This window comes from Ursus maritimus, unplaced genomic scaffold, assembly GCF_017311325.1.
Source record: "Ursus maritimus isolate PB19 unplaced genomic scaffold, ASM1731132v1 scaffold_24, whole genome shotgun sequence".
Classification (NCBI taxonomy): Eukaryota; Metazoa; Chordata; class Mammalia; order Carnivora; family Ursidae; genus Ursus; species Ursus maritimus.
In genome coordinates this window covers 18,860,058-18,880,126 of record NW_024424897.1, presented here as the reverse complement: position 1 = coordinate 18,880,126, position 20,069 = coordinate 18,860,058, and the positions used below count along the sequence as shown (strand labels likewise).

Here is a 20,069-nt window from a genome sequence, read left to right as displayed (position 1 = left end):
CAGCTGGAAGTAAGACTCCTCTTTGCCTCTCTCCAGCTTGCAAATCAGACCACAAATGATGACACAAAGAGGAAATACAAAGAATTATAAATCATGGCACTAGCCATCAAGGAGGAAACACAGGTGGGAAGACAGAGATAAAAGGGTCGTCGTGGCCAGGACTGATGTGGCAGTGGAGAAGGGTGTCAAGATATTTTTGAAGGTGTCTCTTTAGGGTTTACAGCAAATGCGACTGAGAGGGTGAGACCAGTGAGAGAAGGAACATGGTGACAGCCTGATGCTGTGGTGGCCAAGAGACGACTCAACTGGCAATTGGCGTGTTGGTGATGATAAGGGATTGGCTGGGCCAGGGGCCTCTGCCTGGCTGGAGAATATATAGCTTTCAAGGGAAGGAAAGAAAGCCACCCACCGTGAGCTCTCCTGGTTACTGGAACTATGGTGCTTTAGGAGTTCAGATAGAAAAGTGTGGATCCCTGCCTGACATCCGTTCTTTCCTCTGAATAGAAGAGCCATCAGAAACGTGTGCATCCCTCCCAGGGCCCCGGCCCCGGCAGGTAGATCTCTGAAGCCCTGAGCCCCACCGAGGCCCTTTCACTGGGAAATGGATCCCCTATTCGCTTCGCTTCCTCTCTGCCTCTCTCTGAAGGACAGCTACCCACTTGCTTGTCCTTGATGCTCTCTCAAGGATGGAGAAACCCATTACCGAAAAGTTACTGGATGGGAATTCTTGGCTGTTTGGATTCCTACCAAGCCACCATCTCTGTCACAGTCACTGGTTCACATCAGGGAGTCGCCGGTGGGTGGCCTTGCTTCTCTTGTACAGCTTTGTACATGAGGCAAAGCAGAGGATTTTTACTCACTTGAAGAGAGGCCGGTCCCAGCTACTGTTCTCTCGTCAATCAAATGCCGATGCTGAAGCGTGGGAGGAGCGCAATGAGCGTCGCAAAGAAGCCAGAAAGCGCTTGATTGAGGTGTGCGGGCACCTCGAGTTTCTCCCTGAGACTCTCCTCAACACACTTCTTAACCGTGTTTATTGGGGAAATTCAAATGCTCACATTGAAAGAGACTTTGTTTTCCAATTGATTTTAGAAATTAATGTTAATGTTGCTGCCTGATGTTGCAGATTAGTTGGCCCATTCTTATACATTAAGACGTACTCAGTGTTCCTTTCCGGTAGTGGCTTTAAGTGCTCCCAGATGCCTAAGTCCTTGAGAAGGGAATGGACAAGGAATATAGGAGAATATAGGAGAGAAATCACGCGTGAGGCCAGTGTGTGTATACAGAAGGGGAAGTAGTTTGGGGTGGCTAGAGCACAGTTTGCGGCAGGGGTGGTGGGATGAGCTGGTAGAGGCAGGCAGGGGCTAGGGCAGGGAACCTTGGAGGCGGGTGAAAAGTTTCGAACTTTATTTTGCGGATGATGGGACGTCATTGAGAGATTTTTTAAATCTGGGGTGACAAAGTTGGATGTGTGTGTGTGTGTGTGTGTGTGTGTGTGTGTGTGATTGCTCTAGGGGATGGACTTTAATTCCAGTGAAAGATGTTGACAGCCTGGACAAAGGCAGTGGTGGTGCGAAGACAAAGAACGCAGTGGAAATGAGGAGAAGCTACACAGGAAGTGAAATGAGCAAGGTAATAGATTGGCTCTGCAAAGCCAAACAGTATCAACAATGTGTCCCAGGTCTCTAGTATGTGCGAATGGGTGGGTCGTGGTGTCACCGACTAAAATGAAGGATTCTGGGGCGCCTGGGTGGCACAGCGGTTAAGCGTCTGCCTTCGGCTCAGGGCGTGATCCCGGCGTTATGGGATCGAGCCCCACATCAGACTCCTCCGCTATGAGCCTGCTTCTTCCTCTCCCACTCCCCCTGCTTGTGTTCCCTCTCTCGCTGGCTGTCTCTATCTCTGTCGAATAAATAAAATCTTAAAAAATAAATAAATAAATAAAATGAAGGATTCAGAATACAGAATCTGGAGTTCAGAATATTGGGGTAATGGAGATTTTTCCCTTGAATAGTTTGAATTTGAGATGCCTGTAGTCACCCAGGGGGTATGAGCAGTGGGGAGTGGAATATAAGCTCCCAGATCCCGGTAAGGGAGTGTTGGCCTGGTGCCAGAATACCTGGATTCAAATCCTAGCTTTATCACTGGTGGTCCGTGTTCACAAGAGGGTACAGAAGTAACAAACGATCCTCGTATCTAATGGCTTACAACCAACTTTTCTGTCCTCGCCGACATGTATGAAGGTTATGGGTTTGGCTTTGTCTTTGTCCCACATCTATATCATCCTGGACCCCGGGCTTATGGTGGAGTTCCTACCCCAGCCTTGCACAGAAGGAAAAGAGCAATGGCAGAGACACGACAGCTCTAAAATTTCTGCTAGACTGGGCGCCCGGCTCTTCTGTTCACATTCTATGGGCAAAAGCCAGCCCCACGGACAAGCCTGGGGTCAATGACGTGGGGAAGTTCACTCCTCCCGTGGGAGGTATGGCATATGGCAATGATCAGGGAGCCATATTCTCCCAGTGGAGAAGGGAGGAAATAATTGGGCCCGATCGTATGCTCTACCACAACCACTAACCAGCTATAAAACCTTGGTGGCTTATTCAACTTCTCCCTGCTTTGGTCACCTCATCAGTAAGACAGGAATACTGGTACGACCTCTTAGGATCATTGGTAAAGCACTTAGAATAGCGCCCAACACGGCGCAGAGTAAACGCTATATAAATGTAAGTGGTTGGAAGGGAGGAGGGAAGGATGAGTTCTTGCTCCATGGCTACAGAGTTTCAGTTTGGGAAGATGAAAAGGTCCTGGAGAGGGATAGTGACAACGGTGGTACAACAGTGGGACAGTATTCAATGACACAGAACTGTACGCTTAAAAATGGATAAATTTTGGGGCGCCTGGGTGGCACAGCGGTTGAGTGTCTGCCTTCGGCTCAGGGCGTGATCCCGGCGTTATGGGATCGAGCCCCACATCAGGCTCCTCCGCTATGAGCCTGCTTCTTCCTCTCCCACTCCCCCTGCTTGTGTTCCCTCTCTCGCTGGCTGTCTCTATCTCTGTCGAATAAATAAATAAAATCTTGAAAAAAAAAAAAGAATAAATTTTATGTTATGCATATTTTACCCCAATTAAAAACCTATAGGTAGATGGGATCACCCGGGCAGAGTGTGAAGAGTGGGGAAGGCAGCAGGCAGAAGGCAGAAAGCTCGGAAACCAGCAGTGGGGGCAAAAGCATGGGAGACAGAGAAGGAATGTTCTGGATAGACAAGGAAAAGCAGGAGAGGTTGATATCCTCTGAAGTCAGGGGAGTAGGGTTGGGAGGGAGTGTTGGAACGCTCGAGGGTGTCTGTTTTGCTTGTCTTTGAATCTGAACCTTCCTCTCTGGCACCTGGATTTTGTGGGTCTGCCCTCCTCTGCCAGCTCCTGATGATGTCATTTCTGGTCAATGCCCACGCTGGGCCCAGACCGCCTCAAGGCCGAACCCTGGCCTGGCCTCCTCTCTTGGCTCCCTCCCTCCCCTCTCTGTAGCCAGTTCTATTTTGTCCATGGCTAACATCTTGGTGAGACAAATCTTTTTTAATTAAAAAAACATAGGATTGAGGACGTTTCTTCCTATGGCATTTTTTATAACTATTGGTGTGTATTGTTTTATCCTAAGGAAGAAAACCCTCAAATTCTAAACTTAAAAATTACGGGGGAGGCACCTGGGTGGCTCAATCAGTTGAGTGTCCGATTCTTGATTTTGGCTCAGGTCATGATCTCAGAGTCATAAGATTGAGCCCTACATCAGGCTCTGCGCTTGGCATGGGGTCTGCTTGGGATTCTCTCTCTCCCCCCTCCCCCTGCTCCTCCCCCTCCCCCCCAAATTAGGGGTGGTTAGTTTATGGCCGAGATTCCTTTCTTAACAAAAGAATTCCTCTTTTGTTTACAGAACTTCAATGATTTGATAAGCCGTAGGTTAGGGAAACTGACAGCTAGCATTTTATAAGGGGAAACGAGGACAATGCAGTTGCAAGGGAGAACAACATAGTTTTTCCAATGATGACATTTGCAAACCCACATTTTGTTTTTTTTGTGTTTTTTTTAAAGATTTTATTTATTTATTTGACAGAGAGAGGGGCAGCCAGTGAGAGAGGGAACACAAGCAGGGGGAGTGGGAGAGGAAGAAGCAGGCTCCCAGCGGAGGAGCCTGATGTGGGGCTCGATCCCATAACGCCGGGATCACGCCCTGAGCCGAAGGCAGACGCTCAACGACTGCGCCACCCAGGCGCCCCTGCACCCCCACATTTTGAAGAACCCAAAAGGGGATGCCTTGGTCTAAATGATTTCATCCCTTTTTCTCGTGGTTTTTGGACATTGTCCGGGTGATCGTCACGCGAGCATCAGAGGGTCGCACACAGAGGGAACGCAGGGCTTAGCTCTGCGAGGAAAAAGGCCTGGGAACGATGCTCTTTTATTGCTTTTATTTCTCCAAGAGTTTTCTTACTAAGTGAATTAACCTTGCGCCGTTAACTTGACGTAATCTTAAGAAAATATATGAAATATGCTTTAGAAAAAAATGACACGTGCGCTAAGCAGCCATGTCACTTGGCAATCATTTTCCAGGGCGGTTGTCCTTTCGGGCTGGGGAGGTAGGGTTATTTTTACATGTGAGCGATTAAATCTACACTCAAGAGCTCCAAACTCTTGCTGGCCTCCCTCTGCAACACCTGCTCGTGTGGGGAGACGGAGTACTGAGGCCGGCGGGGGTCTCTTGCCAAGGCTTGGGTCACCCCAGGCTATTTGGCCATTAGTCCCAGAGTGTCACCCCAGAAGATCTGGGCGGTCGCCGTACATACACTTAGCAGCTCGTCCTGTCATAACAGCAATCGTGGAACACACTGGAAGGGCTCAGGTGCACCCCATGGAGAAAGGGGGATTGACTTTTTTGTCCCCATTTGCAGACAGGGTCCCTTGAAAGCACAAGATGGTTCCACTGCAGGCTTCCACATTTCTAGGCCTTCACTCACTGGACCTGGTACGATCTCTTCATCGTTGGAACACGGGGGACACTTTCCAGCCCTCGACTCAATGATGGGAGGCTCTGGATAGGTTTTCAATCCGCAAACTGTGGATTTAAAAGGAATAGCTCCTCCATGGCTCTGGGGCTCAGCAGTCCCAGCTGTATCCTCGAATCGACTCCGAAGAGGCAGGTGCGGTCCTGGGTCCCTTCTCAGCCACCCAGTCAAGCCAGTGCGAACGGGCCCGTATGGGGAGCACCTACCCCAGGCTGTTTTTCCAACAGTCTTCCTCCAGCCAGTGTTATAAACGTGCCCACTCAGCCAACAGCTCTGGGAGACAAGGACTGGGTTTCTGATTGGCCGCAGTGGTGTTCTGTCCTCAACTCTCCTCACACTGCTTCTCCCTGGGGTTTGGGGACCACTGAAGGCTCCCCAAAGCCTCCAATATGGAACCCAGAAAGGAAGGGTGGTCTAGGATATGTGTGTGTTCTAGTCATTTCCTTCCTTTGGAGCATGTGCTTTCACGGGTCACTAGCTGGTCCCAAGGCTCCTCTCCCAGCAGACCAGGTGGTGTCCAGACCTGGAGGATGGCTGGCTGGTGTCGGAGGGACGTGGTAGCAGGAGGGGTGGGCAGCAGCCAAGACCCCCAGCAGCAGGGTGCCTGGAGCTGTTCCCCAGATCCGCTTGGGTCTAGTCGGGCTGCTGTAGGATTCCATGAGAACTGTGGGAAGCAAAGGCCTTGGGGAAGGGGCTGCGGAGACAGAGCAAAACTGGATGGAACTTTCTGGGAGACTTTAAGGCTCCCAGGGATGCTGGATAGCTTTGTGTTTAAGAGTCACTGCAAGACATGGAGAGGCTGCCCTGGGGTGGGTGGGAGAAGGAAAAGGTCGAATTGGGGGTCACGGTAACTGGGTAGGGGGCTCAGTCCTCAGTCCTTCTCTCTCCGTGGAGAATCTCACTCTGAACTTGGAGAGGCGGCAGAGTCCCCATCCTCGGGGTCCTGCCCAGTCGGGGAGATAGGCTGACCCCCTTTCACACGCTTCCACTTCATCCTTCGGTTCTGGAACCACACTTTGACCTGGCGGAGGAAGCAAAGGAACCTGGTCACTTCAAGGGAGGTGCAGCTACCCTCCCCATATTGAGGCTGGAGACAGCAGTTGCAGCTCCGGGGACCCCAGCTTGCACCTCCGCTCGTCCTGCCCCGCTCCTCCAAAGGCACCAGGAATTGAGGCAAAAGGGAGGACACATCAATCTGCCCAGAGGCCTGTCTCATGCGTGTCTCCCTGTCTTTGTGTCAGAAAGCCTGCCCATCTGGGGACCGCGGGGTCTGAAAGTCACTGGGCATTTGGCCCCACCCCCTTGCACATGCACCGCCCCTCCAGGGCCTACACCGCCTCTCTGTAGCTTCTAGGACCCCAGGGTCTGGGAGCAGAGGCTCACCAGCCTCATCCTTAGGCACATTCATAAAGCAGGTGTCAGTTCAGATAGCTCTGGTTTGTGTGTTTTCTTATCAGAACTTCAGCATTGCCTGCAGGGTGGGGTCATGACCCCGTGTTACAGATGGAGACCCAGGGAGGTTCAGAGACATGTCCCAGAGGTCACAGGGCTAAGAAGTGGTAGAGGCAGGATCTGAATCTTAGCTTTCTAAACCAAGCACTCTGGCAGAGCCCCTCATCAACTGAAAGCTGCTATCAAATTATTATTATTATTATTATTATTATTATTATTATTATTATTATTATTATTATTATATTTTACTCCATGTTAGAGCATGGGTGTGGGTGGAATGCTCTGAGGGAAAGCCCCAAAGGGGCTAGGTAGTTTTTTTTAGAGGAGTCCAGGAACCACCTAGAGAACTTACTAGAAGTGCAGATGCCCAGTCCCACTTATTCTCACGGCAAAGTCGCTCTCCAGAGTTATGGAATCTGCATTTTATTCTTTTTTTTTTTTTTTTAGTGTTTTATTTTATTTTTAAAGTAGTCTCTACACCCAACATGGGGCTTGAACTCATGACCCCAAGATCAAGCGTTGCCTGAGCCAGCCAGGTGCCTCTTCGAATCTGCATTTTAAACAAGGGCCCAGGTGATTCCAGCACACACCCAAGTTCGGGAATAACCCGATCAGAGGTTCCAACCCTGGCCGCCCCTGAGAACCATCTAGGGGACCTTTGAAACATGCTGATGTCTGGACTCAATCCCAGACCAATGAAAATTTCTAGGCGGGGGAGAGCCCCCCGCTGGAGATTCTCAGGTGGAGCCACAGTTGAGAACCACTGGACTGGGCAGAGGGAGGAGACAAAGGAGAAGGTTCAGGGAGGAGTGGTGGGAAGGGAGGGAGGGCCAGAGGAGGAGGGCCCCCGGGACGCACCTGCCGCTCCGAGAGGTCCAGGTTCACGGCGATCTCGTATCTCCGGAGCCGGGTCAGGTAGTTATGGTGAGCAAACTCGGCCTCGAGCTCCCGCAGCTGCTCCTTGGTGAAGGCCGTCCTCTCCTTGCGAGCCTTGCTGCCGCCCTCAGGCTTCCCTCGGCTCTCCTGCGTGTCTGCAGAGAGAGCGTCCCAAGCAGGACCACGTGAGCTGCAGAGGTTCCCTATCTTTTGTCCTTAAGAGTAAGGCCGCCTTTCCTTGTCTCTCTTGTTTCTATTTTTTATTTCATTTTGTAGTAAAGATTTTATGTATTTATTTGAGAGATAGGGTGCGTGAGCAGGGTGGAGGGGCAGAAGCAGACTTGCCACTGAGTAGGGAGCCCGATGCAGGGCTCGATCCCAGGACCCTGGACCCTGACAGGAGCTGAAGGCAGACGCTTAACTGACTGAGCCACCCAGGCGCCCCGGTCTCTCTTGTTTTTAAAGGATATTGAGAAAGAACCCACATTGTCCCTTTATCATTCCTTCTAGTGCTTTAATCCCCTCTTCTGGAGAACTGGGGAGTCTTCTGGCTCCCAACCTCAGCGGCATTCACACCCCCTCCCTCCCCCCACCCCAAACTTTTTTTATCCCCAAAGCATGAGAAGCTGTTCTTGGCTGTTTAATGATTTCTACTATTCCAGCCTTCACCCCCACCCCGTGCCCCCCACCTGCCCCCGTTTGACATTAGTAGCGGCTATAAGTTTGTGGGGCAAGAGGTTCTAACGCTGAGGCTCTCTGTCCCGGCGATGTCACCATCACCTGAGAACTGTCACAAATGCATATCCTGAGGCCTCATCCCAGACCTGCTGCATCAGACACTCAGGGGGTGGGGCCCAGCTATCTGTTTTAACAAGCCTCCAAGGTGATTGTGACACACGGGCAAGTTTGGTCAAGTTTACAGACCATCGCTCTAAGACCTCACTTCTCAGAGGGTGCCGTGGCCACAGCAGCAGGGCCCGGAAGTTGGTCAGACTTGCAGGATCTCAGGCCCTACCCCGACTTGCTGAATCAGAATCACATTTAGCCAGATCCCCAGGGGAGCTGTGCGCATGTAAATTGAGCAGGCTGCCTTAAGCTTCTTTTCCCCTTTGATACGGGGAGGGGCCAAGTCTGGAAAGTTCTGGGCTCCCCGTTAGACCCAGCAGGGGCTCAATCATAACTGCTAACGGGTGCGGGGAGCAAGCACCTTACTTGTATCAGCCACTTAATCCTCCCAGTAACTCAGCCAGGTGAGTTCTTATATTAGCCCCACTGCATAGACAAGAAAACGAAACACAGAGAAGGTTTAGCAAGTCGTTCAAGTTCATCCAGTTCGACCAGCCTGTGGCTGGCAGAGGCAGAAATCAAACCCAGGCAGTTTGGCTCACATGCTGTTCAAGTAAACTCCACGTCGGAAGGGTTTACAAACTGTAGAGAGATGTACAAACGACATATGTGTTGTCTCCCGAGCAAGCCGGGCGGCGGCTCTACCCTCACTTCGGTGGTGGCGCTGGGCGCGGAGGCGGCCGGAAGGAGACCAACACACCGACACAATTAACAATGCGGGCCACGTGTCCGGGGAACGGCTACAGGAACCACTTTTCCTGCAGGGCTCTACAATTTGGAAGTCTTTCATTTCATTGTCCTTTCACAGACCTGGGGGACCTTGGCTCAGAGTTAGCTGCTTTACTGAAAGCGGCGCCCCCACCCTGTGCCCCTTAAGGACCCCATCCCCGCCGGGGTGTGTGTGTGTGGGGGGAGGAGTCCCTGTTGTGGGGGGCTGACCCGGGGGGTGGGGGGCGCTGGGTGGGGCTTTTAGACGGGGTGGGGGAGGGCAGGGAAGCTGTCCCCACTACCCACCCCCCGCCCCCCAAGCAGCCACACTGCGAGCGGGTGGGGAGGTGGAGCTCCCCCCCCTCCCGTCAGCCCCGGTCCAGTAAGGAAGCTCAGCCCGCTGGTTCCCTTCTCCGCAGTTCCTTCTCTTGCTTTCTATTCAGTCCCTTGTGTTTTAGTTTCCAGGCCCTCCGTCCCCGCTGGGAGAGGAGGGGACAGGAGCCGGGGTAGCGGCTCTCGGCGCAGTGGGGGGCGCACGGTAAAGCAATCGGGGCGTCCCGGAGGGAACCGAGAAGGCGGAGGGGCTCCGTCCCCCCTGCGGGCTCCCCGGTGCCCACCTGCCCGGTCAGGGTTGGCTGCCCGCGGGGCGCGCCCGGGGGCAGGAGGGGGGCGCGTCCGATGGCCCCGGCTGCCCGTCGCGCGGGCTCGGGAGAAGGCTGGCCCAGACCCCTCCGGAAGCGGGAGCGGGAGCGTGGGGGGAGGGAAGGACACGCAGCCCCCCCGGCGGGGATCCCCAGGAGTGTGCGGCCTTGGCCGCCGCCGGAGCACCTCCCCGGCGGCCGAGACCTGGCTCGTTTCCCTCCCATTCCTGTCCCAGGGCTCAGGGTGGTTCCCAGCCCTTCCCTTTCACGACCGAGGGGGTGTAAAACCAAGATGACTTGTGTCAGGGTTTGAGGGCTCGCTCTCCTTGCTGGGGGCCTTTGAGGAAGTCACTTAACCTCTCTGGGCTTCAGTCGCCTCATCAAGAAATTGCGGAAAATAAAGCACCTACCTCCCGGGGTTATTGGGAAGCCTGGACCAGCTCTTGTGTGTGGAAAGTGCTTTTAAAACTTTAAAGCACTTGAACAAAAAAGGATTCTTCCAATTCTTCGCCTCCGGGAGATGCCATCTGAGGGGCTGGGAGAGTACCAGCTGTGATTTCTTGAAGGCTTCTATGTACTCGGATCCATTTAATCCTTTCCACAAAACACCCCTTGGAGGAGGTCGGCTTACTGCCCCCTTCAGCATTGTCATGTGGAGCTGTGTGATAATTTGATGGCGCTCTTTCTCCCCCAGGGATGAAACTGCTTTTTCTCACTTGCTGCTGTACCTGGCACGGTACTTGCTAAACGTTTGCTAAATCCAACTCAGTTCTACAGAAGGGGAAGCAGCGTCAGAGAGGCCCAGGAACTGGCCTGGTGTGCCCAGCAGTTTGGGGGGCAGTGGGGGCAGAACTGGGCTCGGGACCCAGATTCATCCGACTAGAGGTGTGGTGGTCAACGCTGGCCTCAGTTTCCCCATCTGCATCCAGCATGCTCAAGGCTGGCCCCAGAATCTCCACACCCAAGGCTCCTGGAGGCCCTGTCCTGGGTCGATGCCCACACCCCCACTCCCCTCCTCCCAGGCCTGCTTCGGTGCACACGAGTGCCTATGAAATCCCAGAAAAGAGTGGGTGGCGCAGTCGTTAAGTGTCTGCCTTCAGCTCAGGGCGTGATCCCAGCTTTCTGGGATCGAGCCCCACATCAGGCTTCTCCACTAGGAGCCTGCTTCTTCCTCTCCCACTCCCCTTGCTTGTGTTCCCTATCTCGCTGGCTGTCTCTCTCTGTCAAATAAATAAAATCTTAAAAAAAAAAAAAAAAAGAAGACCCCTTTGAGCTGGCCTTGGACTGGTTAGTGGGTCCCTCCCTGCCTACCTGCTCTCTCCTCTTACTGTCCCCATTTAGGCACTGGGCCTCGGAATGGGGAAGAAGAGGAAATGGGACAGAGAAGCTGGAGCTGGGACGTTGGTGAACCTGGGGAACACCCTCGAGAGGGGGTGGGAGAGTGACACCCAGAGGACACCTGTTCCTCATCAGCTTCTCAGGCAAGAAGCCCTCTCAGCACCATTAGGAACGACGAGAGGGCCTGCAGTACGGCAGGCAGGAAGTTCGGGTGCTCTGTTCTGCGACATTGTCACCAACATAGAAAAAGAAGGATGAAGACAACCGGGAGCCATTTGTGGCTGGGAAGGGGGTGGGGAGGGGGGCTAGTCTGCCCGCTCACATGCACACTACCCCCAGGATGGTGGGCTCCCAGAAGAGTACAGCTTTGTTGGGGTGCCTGTCTCCTACTCTGGGCCTCAGTTTCCCCATGGATAGAAGCATGGGGTTGGGCTGGGTCTTCCCTCCCCCCCAGGGAAGCTGGTGTCAGAGTCCTTTCCCAGTAAGCAGCCCTGACATCCTCTTCTCCTCTCCCTACTCTCTCTTCTGTTAAGAACCCGTGGCCTTGAACTTGAGGCCCCTCCAGGTGCAAATATTCTTGTCTGGACTCCTAGATCCTCCCTTCAGTCAGACCTGGGGTCTTGCTGTGTGCTCTGTCCCCAGGCCCTCCCTGGGCTTCCCAAGGTCCTCAGCTCCAAGGTCAGGGCTGTGCCAGGGACTTCCTGTCTCCCGCTGATGTGCAAAGCTCCCCACCCCGAGCTGAATGGAGGAGATGTGTCTGAGGAGCCCTTGGAGAATCTGGGCTGTAGCAGGCTCCCAGAAAGAGCTCTCTGACCTTGGGCAAGTCGCTCACGTTCTCTGAACTTCAGTTTCCTCCTTTGTAAAACAAGAACAGCTACGTGCGCTGTGTAAGGCTCGGTCTGAAAGAACCGCAAGAAGAGGTTCCTCCCGGAGAGGTCATGCAGCAGTGACCCACGGGAGAGGTTAGCGACGATGCCTGTCAAGGTACCACGTCTCCAGAGCTGCGTCAAAGGGATGCCTTTTCAATGTCTGGCCTTTTAACTCTTTTCCCGTCTCCGCTGCTGCTCTGTGTCTCTGCTGGGCTCTGTGTCTGGTCACTCTTATGTCAGCCTTTCAGCGGCGGCAGGATGCCAGGCACAGTCACTAGCAGGGACCAGAGTCGCATCTCAGCCGTCCTGGTCCTGCTTCTCTCTCAGGGGCAGGGGTGCCTCTTCCAGGATGGCAGAGAGAGGAGGCTGGTGCTCAGCGGGCTGCCTCCGTCCTGCCCCAGCCCCCGCACGACCCTCCGACCCTCCGAGCGCCAGCCATCGGGGGCCGTGATGGAACCCTTGTGCCCCGAGAAATGCAAACAGGATGTAGTGTGATTGCGGTTTGCACCGTGAGCTTTTACACCGTCCAAGGTAAATTATTTCATAAATAGCTGTCAGTTTTGGCAGGCCTTCCTGAAGTTAGCAGACAGCTTTATCGGAGCTACAAGGAAGTTCAGACAGACTCTGGGGAGCACGCCTTTTTGGAGGCCTGTGTCCCCCCCCCCCATTGTCACCACGTTTTACATAAATTTCTGTCCGAGACCAGATAGAAAGCCACATGTGGTGCGTTCAAATAACACTTCCACAGTTGACAATGGATCTCTTTTCCCCAGAGGTAAACATCTTTGGGGCTTCCATATATACTACGGAATCACAGAACAGTAGGAGTCATAGAACAGAAGCGTTGGAAGAGGCTTAGAGCTGGTCTCTGGGCACCTTTCTATTTTACAGGGGAGCCTAGGGTAGGCGAGAGAGGGCCTCAAGACAGGGCTGGACCGCAAACCCAGATATCTGTGGCAGGAAGCTATTTCCACACATTAGGCTGCTTCCTGTGGCCTCTTAAGTATACCGTAGGGTGGGTAAGGTACGCATCAGCCCATTGAACAGAGGAGGAAATGAAGACCCAAAGAATGAAAGGGTTGCTGGAATTCCCTGGGACCAGTCCAGGGCTGCAGCCACTAGGGGACACTGCCCTGGGAGGGGGGTGGCCAGCATGGAGGCTGTGCTCACCCCAGGAATGTGTCCGTGTGTGTCCATGGCGGGGAGGGGGAGGGGATCCCTGGGGCATGATGTCAGCAGGTGAGACCTTGGCAAACCCTCTGAAAATGGTGTCTGGGGCTTCCTGGCCTGTCCCAGTGCTGGCCTTTGACATCCCTGTTAACGCTGATACTTTCAAACTCAGGAGTCAAAGCCCATCAAAATAGACGGGACCCAGATGGAACCAGCCTGAGAGCAGTTGGGCGTTTGCACGCGGGACCTCCCTGACTTTCCTTTCTCACTGGGCTCCAGTGAGGCTCACCTACCTCGATGTGGGGGCCCCATGTCTCTCCAGACATGGGGAGGGCTCCCAGCCTCTTTGAGGAGCCCAGCAGCGGGGCTGGGGAATTGAAAGTATGTTTTCTGGGAGAGAATCAGATTGTTCTGAAATGGAAAAGCCTGGTGCTACAGTAGTCTTTGCTGAGGGTCCCCTGGGGGGTGGGGCAACGAGGCTACGTGGTACTGAGGGAGAGTGGAATGGATGGGCGATGACATGGGGGGTGGGGGACCGTGGAATAGGGAAGCAGAGAGGTGAAGGTGAAGGGAGGCAGTGGAAAGGAGGGTGGGGAGCAGCAGCAAGCCTCTGAGATGGGTTGGGGGGAGGCATGGGCGGCTCTGGACTTTGTTTGTGTTTATATGTTCCAGATGTCGCCCCCAGCTGTCACCAAAGGAAGTGTGGGCTTCAGGACCAGGCCCCACTGCGCACACGGTTCCTCCACGACTGTGTTCAGGGAAAACATGAAATAGAAAAGGCTGGGGTGGGGGGCAGGGGAGGGATCCCGGCCAGAGGCCAGGGAAGTGAGCAGAAAGGGTGCTGGGGGAAAGGGGCTGCCTCCTGGGGCCTGCTGGGGCCTCGAGTCCTGCCCTCAGAAAGAAAGAGCTGTTCTGCCCCTGGGATCATCCCCACGTCCCTGGGCCCAGATGCCCCGACTGACTCAAGCCAGAGAGAAAGGCGAGTAGGGCGGACTCCTGAGCCCCTAGCCTGGCAGGGCGGTGGGCAGGGCCAAGGCTGCCTCTCCATGGACCTTCTTAGAGCCCAGGGGCCCTTTGGACCCTTATGTCTTAGATGCTGGTGAGAATGTTGCTGCTTTGGTGGGTACTGACTTTCTGCAGAACTTCCAGACTGTACCTGGGTGGGGCCTGAGCGGGCTCGGACACAGGTCTTGTGCTGATACCTCTGAGTTCAGACAGTGGCCAAGGTCTCAGGTCCTGATTTGGGCCCCAGGCTCTGCCTGACGGTGAGGGGCCGGAGCTCTGACCAGGAGGCAGGAGGGACGTGGAGTTCCTGTCTCTCCTTCCACACTGGCCACTCCGGCTCCTAAGGCTTCTTCCTCCCTGGGGGTTCTGGGGTTGGAGATGGAACGAGAGGGGCTGCTGTGGCTATGGGCCCCTCACACCACACCCTGCCCAGCCCTGCCGTGACCCTGGACCAGTGAGCCTGCAGACACAGGCCGGCCCAGCTGGTGACAGGCTTCCGAGGCTCCCTCTGACCTCGGGTCACTGCCTTGTCAGTTTTGAGCGCAGGCCACCTGGGATGCAGCCAGGATCAGGGAAGACTGTGAGCAGAGGGGTGCTCCTTTGTGGGTTTGGGAACAATGGATTGAGGGACTACCACGTGCCGGCTGTGTCTTTTACATCTGTGACGCCCCCTTGTCCCACAGCAAGCCTGTGAGGTCAACACCGCAATAATTTTTCAGGGAGCAGGACTCTGAGGTGTGGGTCTCCCCGAGCTCACACAGAATGGAAGCCGTGGTTGGGGACTGGGTCAAGGTCTGCCCTGTCAGTGCACTTGACATTAGGCCCTGAACCCCGCCCCTTCCCCTTTACGAGGCTGCGGCCCAGCAAGGAGGGTGGGCATGGAGAAGAGATCACCCAGCGTGTTACCCGGTGTTTCTCTGCGCCCCCAAGTGACACTGACGTTGCCCATGGATTTCGTTATCACCTCCTTTCCTTCTTCCTCTGCCAAACAGCCCACGTCTTTAGATACATTCCTAAAAGTGTCTCTCCCTGTAGGCCTAAGATAAGAACGAGGGGATCTGTTTGTAGCCAGAAACGAAGCTCTGGGTGGGGAAGTTTGAGCGGCCCATGGGACCCAGGGCCAGGGAAGCTCTGAGGTCACGCACCCCTGTGAGGTGCTGCTTTCAGTGGAGGAATTTTTGACTGGGGCGTTGGTGTCACTGCCACAACCTTGTCCTTGTCCCTATGCCTGTTGTTTATGGGCAGGATTGCCTCCCCCGTGAATGTGTTGAAGTCCTAACCCCCAGGACCTCAGAATGTGACTGTATTTGGAGACAGTGTTGTCGAAGAGACGATTAGGTTAAAATGAAGCCCTGATTAGGGTGGGCCCTGCTCTAGTGTGATGGGTATCTTTTTAAGAAGAGGAGATTAAGACACATTGGGAGACACCGGGAATGCCCACACACACAGGAAAGACCGCGTGAGGATGTGGCAAGAAGATGACCATTTGCCAGCCGAGGAGAAAAGCCTCCGGAGAAACTAAACTGCTGACATCTCGAGCTTTGACTTCTAGTTTCCAGAACTGTGAGAAAATAAGTGTCTGTTGTGTAAGCCACCCCGTCTATGGTAGTTTATTATGACAGCCCCAGATGGACTAAGACCCCCCCCAATCCTCATAGCTGGTGCTCACCACTAAGAGGAGGGGGCAAGGCCAGGAGGGGTGCTGGGCAAAGCTGATGCGAATCCACAGGAGACCACTCTGCAAATTAGAACAAGGTGCCCTTTCCTCTAGACCGGAAACACAGCCACGTGTCCCTAGGACAGCCGGGCCCTCTAGCTACCCAGCCACCACAGCCCCCCTAACTGTCCACCATGGTGGGTCCACTTCATTGCTCAGCCACAGCAGCCGCGGTGGCCCTGGTACTTGGGAGCTGACCCGAGCACCCCGTGGGGGCTCACGCAGAGTCAGCCCAGCCTGCATTTGTGGCCGTTTATGTGTCTTTCTGACCCCAGCACTAGCCCTGACCCGGGCTGGATTTATGATCGAAGTCAGGCTCTCTGCACACTGTTTCGTGAGTGAGACTATAAAGGTCCTGACGCAGTTTCCAGAAGGACATCACAGCTGGTGGAAACCCTCAGGCCAGCTAGTGGAGCCCCTCTCGGAAAGAAGGGGAGAAAATGAATGAATGAGCACCAGGCTGTAATGGAGACTACTGATCAGACAGTGAATGAGCTCGTCCTGGGGTTCTAGTAGGTGCGAGGGAGATTGCACAGGTACACCAGGTACCATTCTGATTCAGGGAGAAAGGCAGTCATACGCTGTGACTCTGGACGAAAGGCAGACTGGGTTTGATGTGGGGATGGAGGGGTACAAACAGAGGCATGTTCTGTGTGTCAGGAGAGGGAGATCAGTAACGGACCCTAGCACGCACACCAAACTGGAAACAGAGGGAAATTATCCCAACATAATAAAGGCCATATACGAAAATCCCAGAGCCAACATCATACTCAATGGTGAAAAACTGAAACCTTTCCCTCTAAGACCAGGTTACAAGCGAGGATGCTCACTGTTGCTTCTTCTGTTCAACGTAATACTGTAGGTCCTAGCCAGAGCCATCAGGTGAGACAATAAATAAACAAATAGCATCTAAATTGGAAAGGAAGGAGTAAAATGATCTCTGTTTGCAAATGACATGGTCTTGTATATGGAAACCCCTAAAGATTCCACAAAAAAACCTCTCAGAGCTAATGAGTGAAATCAGCAAAGTAGCAAGATACACCATCAACACACAGAGATCAGCTGCGTTTCCATCCATAAACAATGAACAACCTGAAAGGGAAATCAGGGAAACAATTTACATTGACAATGGCATCAAAAAGGAAAAAAAAAAAAAAACCAAAACACCCCACTTCGGAATAAACTTAACTAAGGAGGTAAAAGACTTGTACACTAAAAACTGGAAAACGTTTTGAAAAAATGAAAGAAGACACAAAGAAATGGAAAGACATTCTGTGCCTATAGATTAGAAGACTTACTATTGTTCAAATGTCCTTATGACTCAAGGTGATCTACAGATTCAGAGCAATGCCTATCAAAATTCCAATGGCATTTTTTGCAAAAATAGAAAAGGATCATTCTAAAATTCATATGGAATCTCATAGGACCCTGAGCAGCCAAAACAATCTTGAGAAAGAGAGACAAAGATGGCAGCCTCACACTTTCTGATTTTAAAACATATTACAAAGTTGCAATGATCATAACGGTATGGCATTGGCATAAAGTCAGACATAAGAGAACAACGGAACAGAGTACTTACGAAGTAAACCCTCACATATATGGTCAAATGATCTTCAACAAAGGTGCTAAGGCTATACGTGGGGAAAGGACGACCTTCGATAGATGATGTGGGGAAACTGGACATCTACACGCAAAAGAATAAAGTTGGACCCTCACCTTACAGCTTATAAAAAATTAATTCAAAATAGTTTAAAGGGGCGTCTGGGTGGCTCGGTCAGCTAAATGTCTGACTTGATTTTGGCTCAGGTCATTATCTCATGGTCGTGAGATCGAGCCCTGCATAGGGCTCCACGCTGGGCGTGGAATCTGCTTAAGATTCTCTCTCTCCCTCTCCCTCTGCCTTTCCCTCCACCACGCACATTCTCTCTCTCTCTCTAAAAAAATAAATAAATAAAAGTTTAAAGACTAAGGATAAGATCTAAAACTATAAAACTCCTAGAAGAAAACACGGGGAAAAATCTTCATGACATTAGGTTTGGCAATGATTTCGTGAATATAACACCAGAAGCGCAGGCAACAAAAGCAAAAACGGGTCAAAAAGCAGAAATGGGACTACATCGAACTTAAAGACCTCTATGCAGCAAAGGGACCAACCAGCAGAATGCAAAGGCAGCCTACAGAGTGGGAGAAAATACTTGCAACCCATATACTGACAAGGGATTAATATCCAGAATATATAAAGAACTCCTACAGGTCAACAACAAAAGTCAAACAATCCAACTGAAAAATGGGCAAAGGACTTGAATAGACATTTCTCCAAAGAAGATCTACACCCGGCCAACAAGCGTATGCAGAAATGCTCAAACTCACCAAGCATTAGGGAAACGCAAATCAAAACCACGATGAGATATCGTCTCATATCCATTAAGGGGCTACCATCAAACAAACAAGCCCAAACCAAAAAAAAAAACCAAAACACCGGAAAAGAACAAGTGTTGATGAGGATGTGGAGAAATTGAAACCCTTGTGGCCTGTTGGCGGGGTGTAAAATGGTACAGTAGCTATGGAAAAGAGTAGGGGGCTTCCTCGAAAAATTACAAGTAGAATTACCATAGGACCCAGCAATTCCACTTCTGGGTATAGACCCAAAAGAATTCAAAAGCAGAATCTTGAGGAGATATTTGCACACCCATGTTCACTGTAGACTTATTCACAATAGCCCACCTGAAGGCAACCCCAGTGTCCGTCCATCAACAGATGAATGGATAAAGAAAATGTGGTCTATGCCAACCATGGAATATTATTCAGCCTTAAAAAAGGAAAGCCTGTTCTCTGCCACGGCACAGATGCACCTGCAGGACGTTATGCTAAGTAAACTAAGTTAATCATGGAAAGCCAAATACTGCATGATTCCACTTATCTGAAATATCTAAAGTAGTCTAACTCTTTTTTTACATCAGTCTTTAATAAGACTTGCTATAAAAAGGCAAAGTGAGGGGCGCCTGGGTGGCACAGCGGTTAAGCGACTGCCTTCGGCTCAGGGCGTGATCCCGGCGTTATGGGATCGAGCCCCGCATCAGGCTCCTCCGCTAGGAGCCTGCTTCTTCCTCTCCCACTCCCCCTGCTTGTGTTCCCTCTCTCGCTGGCTGTCTCTATCTCTGTCGAATAAATAAATAAAATCTTAAAAAAAAAAAAAGGCCAAGTGAGATGGGCTTATCTTTGGCTTAAAATGACTCTGTGTTCTGTTTAGATTTACTCCTCAGCCAATATAATGGTCGGTCCCATATTAGCCCTGCTCTGGCCAGCACCCCTGCTTAACCGCTGTGCCACCCAGGCACCCCGAGCCTGTGACTCTTGATCTCAGGGTCGTGAGTTGGAGTCCCATGCTGGGTGTAGAGATGACTGAGAAATAAAATTTTTGAAAAAAGTAAATAAATAAAAATGATGATACAAAACATATAACACAAAATTTACCATCATGATCATTTTTTTAAAAATATTTTTAAAAAGTTTTATTTGTTTAAGTAATACTTACACCCCACATGGGGCTTGAACTCATGACCCCGAGATCAAGAGTCTTGTGCTCCTCCGGCTGAGCCAGCCCAGTGCCCCAAATCATGATCATTTTTGAGCGTACAGGTCAGTAGTGTTAACTACATATGCACATTGTCCTGCAACAGATCTCTAGAACTTTTTCATCTTATAAAACTGAAACCCTACATCCACTGAAAAACAACTCACTTTTTCCCTCTCGCCCGGGCCTGACCAATACCGTTCTACTTTCTAGGACTTAGACTACTTTAGGTTGCCAGCCTGCCATCAGGCTCCTCCGCGATGAGCCTGCTTCTTCCTCTCCCACTCCCCCTGCTTGTGTTCCCTCTCTCGCTGGCTGTCTCTATCTCTGTCGAATAAATAAATAAAATCTTAAAAAAAAAAAAGAAAAGAGTCACAGTCTCCCCCGACTGAGCCAGCGAAGTGCCCCGATCATCATTTTTAAAGAGGAGATTTCAAATACAAGCTGTCCCATGGTAAGGAATCTCAGAAGAGCTCCTTTATGAAGTTACGAGCTATCTATTTAGAAAATCAACACAGGTTTCAGTAGATACTAAAACCTGCAACAGCTTCACTACAGCTTTCACTGAAATGATGCTACGGGCAAGTGGAGCCTCGAGCTGGATGTTAAGAAAGGACTTGAGGGGCGCCTGGGCGGCTCAATCAGTTAAACGGCTGCCTTTGGCTCAGGTCATGATCCCAGTGTCCTGGGATCAAGCCCCACATCAGGCTCCTTGCTCAGCGGGGAGCCTGCTTATCCCTCTGCCTGCAGCTCCCCCTGCTTGTGCTCTCTCTCCCTCTCTGTCAAATAAATAAAATCTTTTTTTTAAAAAAAAAAAAA

General features: G+C 51.9%; 1 protein-coding gene across 3 annotated transcripts in view; it reads right to left on the bottom strand.

Moving 5' to 3' along the window:
- Positions 1–4,445: 4,445 nt before the first annotated feature.
- Positions 4,446–20,069, bottom strand: part of MEOX1 (mesenchyme homeobox 1) — a 20,564-nt gene continuing 4,940 nt past the window's right edge. For 2 of the 3 annotated variants that reach the window (XM_008693518.2, XM_008693519.2), the window contains 2 exons: positions 7,365–7,537; positions 4,446–6,075 (listed from right to left, as the gene is read on the bottom strand). In XM_008693518.2, the coding sequence (XP_008691740.1) occupies positions 5,953–6,075; positions 7,365–7,537 (296 nt within the window). In that variant the 3' untranslated portion in view covers positions 4,446–5,952. The remainder of the gene's footprint in view (positions 6,076–7,364; positions 7,538–20,069) is intronic. The other variant, XM_008693520.2, reaches the window with a different exon arrangement.